The sequence below is a fragment of the Brassica oleracea genome, chromosome C2 (genome assembly GCF_000695525.1).
Source record: "Brassica oleracea var. oleracea cultivar TO1000 chromosome C2, BOL, whole genome shotgun sequence".
In the NCBI taxonomy this organism is placed as follows: domain Eukaryota; kingdom Viridiplantae; phylum Streptophyta; class Magnoliopsida; order Brassicales; family Brassicaceae; genus Brassica; species Brassica oleracea.
Window position 1 is genome coordinate 5,165,288 of NC_027749.1, and position 14,063 is coordinate 5,179,350.

Genomic DNA, 14,063 nt, shown 5'->3' on the forward strand with positions numbered 1-14,063 from the left:
TTTTAGTATATAAATGATTTTATTTATCTCAAATACTATTGGTCAGAAAGATGTAATTAATAACAATTTACATATATTTTCACTATTTTCTTAACTTGTATGAAAAATGTCAAAGTGACACTTATTCAGAAATGGAAGGAAAATATATTAATGTATTTTTTTAAATGCGGATGTAGAATCTCAACTTATATCGAACTAAAATCAGCCTATATTATGATCTCAAGAGCATGCCAAAATGTGAGTTTTGTGTGAGAGAGAAATTGCAATGTTTTAGCACAAATTTGTATCCAAAATGGTTAAAAAAATCAATCAAGATTGGAGAGTCCATCTCCTTCTACATACAAAGTAGATAAATAATTAAACCAGAAAGTAGTTTAGTATGCGTTTACAAGGGAGTCGTAACGAGTGGGAACTAAACTAAACGCAGCACCTAATCCGGAAAGAGGATCATTACCAGCTGTTGCCTAGGTGGAGCACAGTGATTGGTTGAATCGATTTAAATACGAACAAGACCCGACCCGTGACTTCTCCGACACTCATGGCCCCTCCCAATCTCTCTCCTTCTCTCTCTCTCATTACACAGCAGAAGTAGCTGGAAAGCAATGTCCCTTCTTCTTTCCTCTATCTAACACCTAAAATCATCTTCTGCTCTTACATCTCGCGACGGAAGAATTCAGCAACGGTTAATTGGCGTCGGCACTGTTGTAAATTCTTCAATTTCTCGGAGGAGGAGATTAGGTTTTGGGAGATTGTTGGTTGCTATTTCTATCGAAACCCTAGCAATTCGAGGCTGGATCTGGGATTATGCTGGCGAGGCAATGGAGGCTTCTTCTTTAGCTGCTTTGGAGCGGCCTCGAGGTGCTGCTGCTGCTGCTTCTAATACGGTAAATGGAGGCTTCTTTTCTCGCTATACATTTTAATTCATTTCATAGTTATTGTTTAGTTATGTTTCAAGGGTTTAGTTAGTTGTCTGAATTTCGGTTACGAGGGACTCTAGAATTTTGCTTAAAAGGACAAGTGTCTTATTGTATACGATTGGAGTTTGGTAGATTGTATTCTCCACATTAGAGTATCAGACATTGGTTCTTCTAGGAATCTCATGATACACAGCGCTTTTGATTAGTAGTGTGACACGCTCTGATTAGCTGTTCCTTGTGTTCTTTTAAGTCCGTGATTGCTCCTGTGCTTTTTTTTAGCCAAACACTCTTATATCCGTGCTGGTGGGAGGTATATAATATAACTGTGTTATGAGTACTTAGTGATTTGTTAGAACTGGAAGAGCCGTATAGACAGAGGTATTAGGGAGATGGGTGGTTTACTCTTGGTTGAAGTTGTAAAATTTACACAAAACAGTATCCAGGGAAGTAGTTTCTCAGTTTAATAGAAATATCACCCATGACAGATGTGTGAGGGTGTTTAATTGGCTGATTGAGTATTTTTGGATGTCTGGTACCCAATATGAAATATTCTTAAATAGTTTTCGAAATGTAAAATTTTATAACTAAGCTGCTGACTGTTACTAATATTTATGTAAACTCGCAATTATTTGACAGGTTTATAAGAGTGGTCCACTTTTCATATCTTCGAAAGGTATCCATCCATCCTTGTGTCCCAATCTTCTATTAAAGTTGTCACATTTCACTTATGTTCGTTCACTTGTTCAGTTCCCTGTGCTATTGGGATGCCATAGTGCATTTAACGTTTTTTATTTTGGCATTTCTTTTGCTCAATAGGATTGGGTTGGACGTCTTGGAAGAAACGCTGGTTCATACTCACACGTTCTTCTTTGGTCTTCTTCAAAAATGACCCTGTTAGTATTTCCATTATTGATTTGGTTCTGTGTAGTTGACTTACTCTGTTTCAGTATTATAAGATTCATGAGAATTGTATACTAAATGTTCACAGGGTACGCTACCACAAAAGGGTGGTGAAGTTAACATAACTCTGGGTGGTATCGACTTAAATAACTCTGGAAGGTATGACAAATAATATAACTAATTGATTAGAAAACTTCATGATATTCAACTTACAGTTAATTTTTGTTTTCAGTGTTGTGGTGCGAGAGGATAAGAAGTTGTTGACCGTATTGTTTCCTGATGGGCGTGATGGAAGAGCTTTCACTCTTAAGGTGCTTAAGCAAAAGCACCAAATTTTGAAACACATACTCTATAATAACGATCTTTGTTCTATTGTTAACTTCTCTATTTGCGACCAACTTGGATAATGCAGGCTGAGACATATGACGATTTGTGCGAGTGGAAAACTTCCCTTGAGCAGGCTCTTGCGCATGCCCCTAATGCAACACTCAGCATGGGTCATAATGGAATATTCCGTCCTGAAACTAACGTGGCCAGCGAAGGTTCCTTTCATCAATGTTTGTTCTAATCCATGTTACATCTTTAGCCTAAGCATCTCACATCAATACACATTTTTTCATTTATTGCTAGGGCGGGATAAGCGTCCATTAAAATCATTGGTAGTTGGAAGACCAATCTTACTTGCTCTTGAAGATATTGATGGACGCCCATCGTTCCTCGAGAAAGCTCTTCAGTTTATTGAGAACTATGGTAAGTTCTTGAGGAAAATATCAGCATGCTTTATTGATTGCCTGGTCTTTCCTAAATGGTATCAGTTTGCTGTCTTTTGTCTCCTCAGGAACCAAAATTGAAGGAATATTAAGACAGTCTGCTGATGTGGAGGAGGTGGAACGTAGAGTTCAAGAATATGAACAAGGTATCTATCCAATTAAATTTTAAGCACATCTTGTCATCCTTGTTCATCTCCAAACAATACGTAGGCAAAACTGAGTTCAGTTTCGATGAAGATCCACATGTTATTGGAGACTGCATAAAGGTAGTTTCTTCTCAACTTCTTATTTTGTTAACTTACGCATTGTTAAAATTCTAAGGTAATTTCATTTCACTTGCAGCATGTGTTGAGGGAGTTGCCTTCTTCTCCGGTTTCAGCATCTTGTTGCACTGCCCTGCTGGAAGCTTACAGTGAGCTCCCTTACCTCCTTCTACTTCCTTCATACTTGTGGAGTGGACATCTTACTGAAACTCCTTTTAATTGGTTTTGCTGGATCAGGAATCGAGTCTAAGGAGGCTCGCATTAGTTCATTGCGCTCTGCTATGGCGGAAACGTTTCCTGAACCTAATAGACGTCTACTACAACGGTATGTTACCAGATCTCTCTTCTGGTCTGTTTAGAGCCAATAGCTGAATCTGACTGCTAACAGTTTTCTTTAACCCTTACATATTCGGGTTGTACTCTTCAGGATTTTGAAAATGATGCATACCATCTCATCTCATTCCCACGAAAACCGAATGAGCCCATCTGCCGTGGCTGCTTGCATGGCTCCCCTCCTCTTACGTCCTCTACTCGCTGGTGAATGTGATCTAGAGGACGAATTTGATGATAGTGGTGAAGACAACTCTGCTCAGCTTCTTGCTGCTGCTAATGCTGCCAATAACGCTCAAGCCATCATTACCACTCTCCTGGAGGATTACGGAAGTATTTTCGATGTAAGACAAGACAGCTCTCAGATAGTCCCATTCAGAATTTGATTGATGTTGTATTTCTCTTATATGCCTATCTGCAATTTTTTTTCAGGAAGAAAATATTCAAAGATGTTCCATTTCAACCGAGTCACATATTGGAAACAGTGGGCCTGATGATTCTAGTGATGATGATAACAATCTGAAAAATGAATACCGTAATGAAGAGAAGGAAGTAGAACCAGTGACAGATGATGATGATGATGATAATGAGCGTGCGTTGAGTGGGAAAATGAGTGAGAGCAGCGCAGGCACATGCAGCGATCTCTATGAATACAAGGTTAGTTCTCCTTAGCCGAGTCTGAGCGCTCTCTTCCTTCAATGCACTCACGTATCTATGCCAAAGTATTGTTTTGTTTTATATATCTTTTACATTTATATAAGATATTCTTGTTTTGATTTTAATTATTAAATTATTTTGATGACTTATCAAAATTAGATATACAAAATAAAACAAATTAGACAAATATATGGATTTGTACTAACTTTATTAATTAATTTAACGGTTTAATCGATTTAATCGATTTAGAATGGTTTAAACCGATTTGAGTCATATAAAGATTTTAAGAAAATCATTTCGGCTGAGACCAATTTGCCGCCTAAACCGATTTTAGAACCATGATGTATCTTATTCCTGCTATTTTTCTAATGAATTAGAGTCTAGAAAAACTAATTATTTCATGATTGCTGAATACTTTTTTTTGTAGGGATTCGTTGCTGATGACTCTGATATTGAATCACCGAGAGAGACAAATGGTCCAATACGTAATTCAAACGTACGAATAGATCATCTTGTGAGAAATCCTTTTGTCAACTCCACGGATCAACAAGCTGGAGAGCAGCTACGTGATGATCCAACAAACTCACGTCTTGTAAATGTTACCGAGTCTTATCAAACCGGGAAGGTCCTTAATGAACTCACTCATGGAAGTACTTTTGCTTCTCCTGGTCTTGAATCATCAAGTGAGAAATCCGTGAATAAGAGCACTCCCTCGTCTGTTCATACAAAGCGCTCAACATTCTGGGGTCGAGGCAGTGTATGTGTTTTTGCTTATCTTGATCAAATAGTTCTTATAAGTATAATTGGATGCCTGATACAAAACTCTTGCAGAATCATATAAATTGTTCTTTGCTCTTTGTTTGTCACAGGCCAGAAAGCTATCCACAGATGGATCTTTTGATTCTTCAGGAGAAGACGAGTAAGACTTTCACTCTTGGCTGTATTACACATAAGTACATGCATATATGTTTCTTTCTATGTTGTTGATCTATGCAGTATTGTATTCTACTTCTCCATCTCTTTGGCTTGAATCAGTTGACATTTGATTCATCAATTGTTTGTAGGCTTGCTATACAGAGACTCGAGACTGCGAAAAATGAACTGCGACAACGAATTGCAAAGGAGGTAATCAATCAACTCATTTTCTGACTTCATAAAGTCATTAACACGGGTCAATATTATTGTTTATAGGCCAGAGGTAATGCAATATTACAGGCTAGCTTAGAGAGAAGGAAGCAAGCACTGCATGAACGTCGTTTTTCGCTTGAACAAGATGTATATATGAATCCCTTCTCTCTACAACAATTAATCCTAATGTCAAATAAATCTTCTTCTGGTTTGATGGGCGAATACTAATTATAGGTATCAAGATTACAAGAGCAGTTGCAAGCCGAGAGAGATCTCCGAGCAGCACTGGAGGTTGGTTTGAGCATGTCTTCTGGACATTTCAGCTCACATGGTGTGGATTCTAAAGTAAGTATTACATTTATATGGAAATGATATCTTTCTTCAGAACATTTAGTTAAAATACTTAACCATCCATGTACATTTGAAGACGAGGGCTGAGCTTGAGGAAATTGCTCTTGCGGAGGCTGATGTTGCCAGGCTGAAGCAGAAAGTCGCAGAGCTTCACCAGCAGCTTAACCAGCAACGTCAGACTAACTTAGGTTCTTTCTCAGACGCGCGCGATAATCATCATTATCTCCAGAATCACAATCTTCAAAAGTGAGTTGTATCACTATCTCTACTTTCCTCACTATCTAAATTTTTGCTCTAATACTATGTTGTGTATTTCAGCAGAAGGTTTCTACAGCAAGATTTTGATTCCACTCTTGCCTTCGTAAATCATGAAAGAAAACAAAGACACGAGGTAGTTTGTTACTTATGTTTCTGTCACATTGATCACCGTCTTTCATAGTTAAGATTAAAACCAATAGAGTTTTATTGTTTGACCTACAGGAGAGTGTGCTGGGAGCGGATTGGAGAAATAGTAAAGGAGCCGGATCTTTTGGTGTTGGTAATAGCAGGCAACCATCTCGTAAGCAAACACCAGAATCAAAAAGCAGCGAAGACTCCGGAAAGATGTCTATAGACAATTTCTCAGGCATAGATTCTCCCTCAGTGCCGTCGACTTCAAGAGCATTAGATGTAAGTTCTTCCACATGCATGACTGCTTCTCTGCCTTTAGAAATTGTGAGGAAACATGTTTTTAGTCAATGACAAGGCACACTAGTAACATGCTTGAAAAATGAATGTTTTTGTTTGGCAGATAACAGAGTACCCAAGGGTTAATCATCCGTCTGCGGCTGCATCAGCAGCTTTGGTAGAGTTAACAACTCGACTTGATTTCTTCAAGGAGAGACGTTCGCAGCTAATGGAGCAGCTGCAGAGCCTGGATCTCAACTACGGCACGTCTTCTTCTTCTCAAGATTTCATACACCGGCCATCTTCTCCACCATGGAACTAACAACATGGGAAAGAGTAAAGAAAAGTCTGAGTTTGCTCTGTATATGCTTTTGGTGATGGAATAATGTTTGTTCTGCTCATTTTCTACTGCGAAGACGACAATGACCTCATTCTTTGTGCAACTATCTTGTGTGTATATAAAAACTCTTCCTTCTTTTTTTTTGTATAATACAACATATTCTTATGTGAGATTGGTTTTGTTCATAAGTGTTAACATACATGTTGGTGGTCCCTTGAGCAGGAAATTAAGTGAAAGTCCCCGAGTATTAAACGCTGTATATACATGGTCTTGACGGTTTAGTCTCCAACTAAACTATTGTGATCTGATTTCTTTTGAAAAGTTGATATTAGTGTAGCATAAACTCTATAAATTAATAAACAAATAAATTTATTGTGTTCTAAGTTGGAGAAATTTAAAATATGACACATTGATAAGATAATAGAATAATAATATTTTAAAATTTTTAGATAAATATATGATTTTATTAAAATTATAAAGTAATAACTAATATATAAAAATTATATAAACATATACAAAGCATTTTGTTGTTTATTTTCTTCAAAATAAACTTCATCTCTAATTTTATATTTTATTTTGTTGAACAACATATAAAAGTGAATTGTATGCTATATTATATGTATTCACTATATATAAAATATGTCAAACAATCTAATAAATAGATGAAATCCAAATCTATAAATTTTGTAAATATAATACCATGACCAACAAAAAATTTCTAAACAAAAGTATATTTATATATTTTTGTCAAAAAAAATAAAATTATATTTTAAAAGATAAATCTAAACAAGGAAAGTATCTTTAAATTAAAAACTTCATAAATTAATAAATTATCATAATCTCAACATTATGAATTTACAGAGCTTTTATTTGTATGTAGGCTTGGAATTTCCTCTCTTTTTTTTGTCTCTTAAATATATTTTTGTGTAGGCAAATTTTTTTCAAAAAATTCATAACTGAAGAAAGTAAAAAGTAAAATAGACGGTGGAAAAAAGAAAACTATGGGAGAAAAGGAAAAGACTAAGAAACGACGTCGTCAAAGCTTAATTTCCCTCGTTCACTATTTTTTTTCTGTCTCGTATATATATATATACTAAGGAAAAGTCTGACCTTGACAAATATACATCACCGTCCTTTGTTGGAAAAAAAAAACCCTAGCTTCTCTACCTCTCACCGATGGTCATGGTCGCATAGCCATTCGCAGATCTGGTAAAATTGAGTTTATATATCCTTGTCTTTTCTCTCTTCCTATTTCACGAGATTTCGCTCTTGCTTGTTTTTTCCCCCTTTTTTTTTACAAAATTGATGCTGATTCTGCTTTGATTACCCTCCTCGTTCGCCGAATTTTTAGTCATGATTATGGGTAACGTAGATTCATAGACGTATAGACTTTTAGGGTTGGTTCCTGATTTTTGTTTTTTTTTTCTGATTATTTTTTCCGGTAGATTTTAAGATTTTTTTTTAGATTTGTCAATATCTCTGGTTGATCACTTGTACGATCGAATGTTATCTGTAAAGGGTCTTGTTTTCTCTATTCAAGGTTTTGACTTGAACTCAGCTTCTTATAACTAGTATGAAATTGCTTTCTCTGGTTTTGGTGTAGATAGGAAGAACACAAGCATAGGTTTTGCCTGAGATTCTACCTTTTTATTTATTTATTTATTTATTTCAGGTCGTTGACAATTTTGAGACTTTGCAGATGGATAAAAAGACTGCTTCCTCGCCATGGGAGCGAGCCCAGTCCCTATTCGATAAGGTCCTCCTTCTCTTACTTTAATTACTCTGTTAATTTGCCTCTATCATTGTTTTTTGGAGTAGTTTTTTTTACAATGGAGGCTGTATCAGTTCGTCTTTAGCTCATCGTAGGGTCATAAAGGCCGTTTTGTCTCTGTACTTGAGGCTATGGTTTTGTAGACCTCTTTATAGTGACAATAAATGCATTCTTTGCAGACTATTGAGTTGGAAGCCAAGCGTAGGAAGGCTGCACAGTCTAGGACCCCGACGTCTGACCCCAATTTGTGGCAGCAAATTCGAGAGAATTACGAAGCAATCGTTCTTGAAGATCATGCTTTCTCCGAGCAGCACACCATTGAGTTTGCGCTTTGGCAGTTGCATTACAAACGGATTGAGGAATATAGATCAAACATCAACGCTGTCTTGGCCTCTGGTAGCTCCGGTGCGGCTCAGAATGCAAAGGGTCCTTCTATACCCGAACGAGTCGCGAGGGTCAAGCTGAGGTTCAGAACTTTCCTTTCGGAAGCAACTGGGTTTTACCATGAGATGATCTTAAAAATCAGATCGAAGTATGGTCTTCCCTTGGGTTACTTTTCCGAGGATCAAGAGAGTCAAAATTTGGCTGATAAGGATGGGAAGAAGCTGGCTCAAGTTAAAAAAGGCTTGGTGTCTTGTCACCGTTGCTTAATATACCTTGGTGATCTTGCTCGTTACAAAGGATTGTATGGAGAGGGAGGAGATTCCAAGAACCGAGAGTATGCTGCTGCTTCGGGTTACTATTTGCAAGCAGCTTCTCTATTGCCAGCAAGTGGAAACCCACATCATCAGGTTCTCTCTCTTTCTGATGAGATCTTTGTATTAGCTATGTACAGTTTTTCTTATTAGATTAACTTAATGTCTCAGCTTGCTATAATTGCTTCTTATTCGGCGGATGAGTTTGCAGCAACGTATCGTTACTTCCGGAGCTTGGCTGTGGAGAGTCCTTTCCCCACTGCCCGTGACAACTTGATTGTTGCTTTTGAAAAGGTTAACTAACGAATTTATGTTTTAAATATCTCAGTGGCTTAGGATTATAGCCATTGTCCTCTCTCGCTTTCTTAGTACTCAAATATAATGTGACTTTACCTCTTTGTACGGTTAAGCAGAATCGTCAGAGTTATGCTCAATTGCTTGCGGCTTCCAAAGACTCATCTACAAAGCCGAATGGTAAAGGAAGAGGTAAAGGCGAAGACAAATCATCGGAAGATGCGAACGTGGCTTCTGTTCTTGAGAAGGATAAAGTAACTAGCGCAAATGAGATGCTCAAAGCATTCTGCATTAGATTTGTTCGTCTCAACGGGATTCTTTTCACCCGAACAAGGTAATTTTCTCTTTATTTCTAATATTAGTTTGTTCTAGATTCTGTTACTGGCTCTCTTGTATAACATTTATCACTCGTCTTTTGTCAGCCTGGAGACATTCTTTGATGTTCTTGCTTCCACTAGCATCAGTCTACGAGAGCTGATTTCTTCAAGCTTAATGGAAGAGCTGGGTTTTGGCAAACACACCGGTGACAGCGCACTATTCATTGTTAGACTCGTGACAATTCTTATATTTAGCGCCCATAACCTTAAGAAAGGGACAGACCCTAAGAAAGAGACAGAGGGTCAGTCATATGGCCAAATTGTACAGCGTGTGGAGCCTGCTAGAAACTCCTTAACAGCAAGTTTTGAGTTACTTGGACACGTAATAGAGCAGTGTGCGCAACTGCGTGATCCTTCGTCAAGTTATTTCTTGCCTGGTGTCTTAGTTTTTGTTGAATGGTTGGCCTGTTGTCCTGATATTGCATCGGGAAGTGATCCGGATGAAAGACTGGCTGCTGTGAGAAACAGATTTTGGAACCAGTGTGTTGCCTTCTTCAATAGAATCTTGTCGCTTGGGCCCATGTATATTGATGATGTCGAAGATGAGACTTGCTTCTCAAACATGAGCATGTATGATGAACGAGAAACTGAAAACCGACTTGCACTGTGGGAGGACTATGAACTAAGAGGGTTCTTGCCATTGCTTCCAGCTCAGACTATTCTCGATTTCTCAAGAAAACATTCCTTAGGAACTGAAGGGCCCAAGGAAAAGAAAGCTCGTATTAAGAGGATCCTAGCAGCAGGGAAAGCATTGACCAGTGTGATCAAGGTTGATCAGAATTGTGTTTATTTTGATTCAAAGAAGAAGAAGTTTCTTGCTGGTGTTAAACCGCCGGGTGACTTGCTGGATTCCCGTTCAAGCCCACCTGAAGCTGATAATGCGTTACAAGATAACCAAGCAATGATGAACCATAATACGCCAGTGACGCAACGAGATCAGCAGATTTACTTGGGTGAGGATGATGATGATGAAGAAGAAGAAATTGTTTTCAAGCCTCTAGTTACTGAGAAGAGGAATGGGTCTTCTGACCAAAGCTATGTTCCCAATGGAGGCTTGAGGAATCCTGATCAAGTTCCTAGCGGAGGCTTCAGGAAACCTGATCAAGTTGCTGCTATGAGAGAAGACTTAAACGCTCTGAGTGTTTCAGATGCAGCTTTTCAAGGAAACATGCTTCAGCAGGCAAGAGGCAACGCAGCTGTTCAAGTGTCTGCGTCTGTCGGTTCTAATCTTCTGGGACATCTTCTTCCGTCAACCCAGACTCAAGGTATACAGTTGCAACAACCTCAGACACAAGCAGTGCATCCTCAGCAAGCTCAATCGCTGGCTTCTGCACGACTTCAACCACATCAATCACAGGTCTCACAACTTCAACCACATCAATCACAGGTCTCACAACTTCAACCACTGCAATCACGGACTGTGCACTTTCAACAAACTCAGGGACAGGTTTCACATGTTGCACCGGCCCAGTCACAATCTACTTCCCTTAGTGGTAGCAACTGGTTCCCAAATGAAGCTGCTAGGAGCCTATCTGGTTTTGCTCAGATGGGTAATGGTCTTGTGATGAGGAACGAGATGCAAGGAAATCAGGGATTTTCCTATTACCCTGCACACTCATTGCCGATCCACCAGTCTTTCAATGTCAACGGTATGGGTGGTATGCCATATTCTCAGTCCCGAACACCCGAAGCTGTGTTGCCGCCCAATATCAATGGAGTTATTGCTGATGGCCTGGGTGTGCAGTCTTCATTAGCGAGAAAAAATCCAATCGTTAGAGCCTCCAGGCATCTCGGCCCTCCACCTGGGTTTAACTCTGTCCCCTCTAAGCTGGTAAAGGAGGCAGCACCTGGTCCGGATATGTCTGGCAACAATCCACAGGTTGATGATTACAGCTGGTTGGATGGATACCAAGGCCAATCTTCTCGAGGCACCGGTTTCAACGGTTCTTTGAATTACGCATCTCCTGGGAAACCAGAGCACATGGGTACCGGCAATGGATTGAACGGGCCTGCCACCTTTCCGTTCCCTGGAAAACAAGCTCCATCATCACAGACACAAGCAGAATTTCCTTATGCTCAGCATCCTCAGAGAGACAACGATCAATCAGCTCAACTCCCCGATCAAAATCAAGGACAGCCCAGTTGGTCGAGTCGTCGCTTTGTGTGAAATCACAATGGAAGAGTAACACGGTAAGAGCAGGCATTAAAGCTCATTTGCATTATTGAAAGCTCATTTGCATTATTGAAAGCTCTTATTCGTGTGGTGTTAATTGGAAATGATTCAGGTGAGTGTCTGCTACCTAACTCCAACTTAGCCTCGTTCTGTTGAAGTCTCTCTTGTTGGAGTGTTTGTAGCCTTGGCTTCTTGTGGGGCGCTTCCTACCTGACAGGTTTGTCCTTTTTCACCCTTGCTTAATGGCTAGTATAAATTGCCTAAACGTGTCTGAACAAGGAATTGCTTATTGATGATAGATTCAGGACACAGCTCATGTTTGTGAAGGATATGTATGGTAACAAGAATGAATGGTTTCTGGGAATTTGATAGGAGTTAAGAAAGTGCCTTTCTCTTGCTACTTGGAGTGGAGATGTTAAAGACCATATGATTGAATAAGCTCTCGCTCTGGATGAAGCACACTTTTATCCTCTTGTATTTATTTTCTTGCGAATAATGTTTAGCTGTTTTCTTGCGGCGAATCTTTCGATCTTGGGTTGCTTTGCCTTGCCTCATTTGTTGTGTGTGTTCTTCGAATCTTTCTCTCTTAAGTTGAACATCATAAGTCGTGTCAAAACTCTGCAAGTGGGATTGAATAAAAGACGTTTCTCTTATTCACACCCTTCTTACTTTGTTCAACAACCTGCTCCTAACCATTAGTGTTGTTTGCAGTTCAAACATCAAATGATAGCATCTTTTTAATAGAAACAGAGCAGCGTGTGCTTTTATAGTTTAGAGAGAGAATTTACAAGAGAAAACCCCCCCCCAAAACTATACTGAAAGAACGGTGAAAACACTCCTAATCTCTCTATCTTTTGTTTTGTTCACCAATCAACCTATGAAAACCCGTGTTACGGTGTTAGCAGAAAATAAAAGAATTTTAATGAGCCAAGTCTTCACACTCCCTACACCCACACTTGATTTGTCATCGACAATCCGTACGTGTTCAAGGCTGTGAGAGTCCGACAGGTAATCTTTCAGCCATGTCGTCTTTCAACTGCATGGTTTCACTGAAACAATCATCGATCGTTGCATTAGATAATAAGACATATATACTGCTTTCCTACGTACGTGGAAGCTCTTCACGAGGAAGTTTTCATGCATTACAAACGAGAATTGAGTTTGGTTTTCACCCAATATATGTTTGTCGGATTTGATATGGAAATAAATGAACAAATCTATGGACTCTTCCATGTAATATCACCCTGTAAAGTTATAACCTCTATAAATTAATACTCTATAAATTAATACTTTCTATAAATTAATAAATTTTGCCGGTCCCAACTTGGACCGGTTTAAAATATGACACAAATCGATAAAATAATGAGATAATAACTTTTAAAAAAAATTCTATGTAAATCTATGGTCCCATTAAAATTATAAATTAATAATTTATATGTAGACATATTTTATATAAGTAAAAACATATTATTATATTGTTTGTTTTATATTCACAATGAAATTATTTTTATATTTTCTTAACACTTAATATATTTTTGATGAGATTTAGTAATATTATATTTAAAATCAGATTTAAGTTCTATGTGATATATATTATATACACCAAATAATATAAGAAAATTAATATAAATGTCAAATTTCAAAAAATAACAATTAATGTGTATACGAAAAATCAAATATTTTTTTTTATCTTAGAATAAATATATCTTAAAATAATAAATCTAAATATGAAAATTTTTGTAAATTAATATCGCTATAAATTAATAAAATTTCAAAGTCCCAACATTATTGATTTATAGAGGTTATACTGTAACTCCTTGAGAAACTGATGATGCAGGTGGCTTAGCATTGCATGGCAGGGCAAGCATCTTTGATTTTATGAAAGAGTTGTATGGCTCTTCTTCTTCTATGCAATGAATGAAGAAGTGATTTGTTCGATAATCCAATAGGTGCTTTCGTTTGACTTATTGCATAACATGGATGTAGGAATCCAGCAGAACAAGGTGATGTTGCAATCGCTGGAAGAAATCCATTTGCTTAGACATTCCCAGATATGGTTTATCTTTTTCATCACTTGTGCTTCATCTTTAAAAAGAAGAAACTATTGTTGTCATGCCTTAAAAACGCTCTACACACTATTATTTGGGTATATGGTTTTTTTTTTTTTGAAAAAAAGCTTTATTTGGGTATATGGTTATTGCATTCATTTTTTGTTTTTTCGAACCAGCTTCGGTTACATATACATCTATCTTATTAAAGTAAAAGTAGTTAAGCTTTTGTTTGGCAACATGGATAAAAAATAAAAAAAATTAACCATCTTGTTTGGAAACACTGGTAGTAGTATATCAAGAAAAAAAGGTAATGGATTTATGTTACTTGATATACATATTTCAAATCAAAATAATAATTTAAAATTGATTTTTACTAAAAC

At 37.7% G+C, this 14,063-nt stretch overlaps 2 protein-coding genes across 5 annotated transcripts; both read left to right on the plus strand.

The window, feature by feature from the left end:
* Positions 1–526: 526 nt before the first annotated feature.
* LOC106327356 (rho GTPase-activating protein 7-like) lies at positions 527–6,523 on the plus strand. Of its 3 annotated transcripts, none has more exons than XM_013765494.1 (22): positions 527–884; positions 1,554–1,590; positions 1,734–1,810; positions 1,906–1,976; positions 2,050–2,128; positions 2,230–2,359; positions 2,448–2,567; positions 2,656–2,733; positions 2,798–2,853; positions 2,930–2,999; positions 3,088–3,175; positions 3,278–3,524; positions 3,613–3,837; positions 4,265–4,594; positions 4,707–4,756; positions 4,902–4,962; positions 5,029–5,112; positions 5,200–5,310; positions 5,393–5,562; positions 5,635–5,707; positions 5,797–5,985; positions 6,107–6,523. In XM_013765494.1, exons 1-22 carry the CDS (start codon positions 819–821, stop codon positions 6,302–6,304), a joined length of 2,610 nt encoding a protein of 869 aa, XP_013620948.1. In that variant the 5' UTR covers positions 527–818; the 3' UTR covers positions 6,305–6,523. The 3 variants fall into 3 exon arrangements, with proteins under 3 accessions (XP_013620948.1, XP_013620949.1, XP_013620950.1); XM_013765495.1 differs by having other exon boundaries at positions 5,638–5,707; XM_013765496.1 differs by having other exon boundaries at positions 5,053–5,112; positions 5,635–5,708; positions 5,795–5,985.
* A 906-nt stretch (positions 6,524–7,429) lies between these two features.
* LOC106327040 (protein SMG7-like) lies at positions 7,430–12,285 on the plus strand. 2 transcript variants are annotated; one of them, XM_013765043.1, is made up of 8 exons: positions 7,430–7,531; positions 7,995–8,078; positions 8,273–8,884; positions 8,960–9,082; positions 9,202–9,416; positions 9,505–11,649; positions 11,745–11,849; positions 11,932–12,285. In XM_013765043.1, exons 2-6 carry the CDS (start codon positions 8,022–8,024, stop codon positions 11,624–11,626), a joined length of 3,129 nt encoding a protein of 1,042 aa, XP_013620497.1. In that variant the 5' UTR covers positions 7,430–7,531; positions 7,995–8,021; the 3' UTR covers positions 11,627–11,649; positions 11,745–11,849; positions 11,932–12,285. The 2 variants fall into 2 exon arrangements, with proteins under 2 accessions (XP_013620497.1, XP_013620498.1); XM_013765044.1 differs by having other exon boundaries at positions 7,444–7,531; positions 8,022–8,078.
* The last annotated feature ends 1,778 nt before the right edge of the window (positions 12,286–14,063 follow it).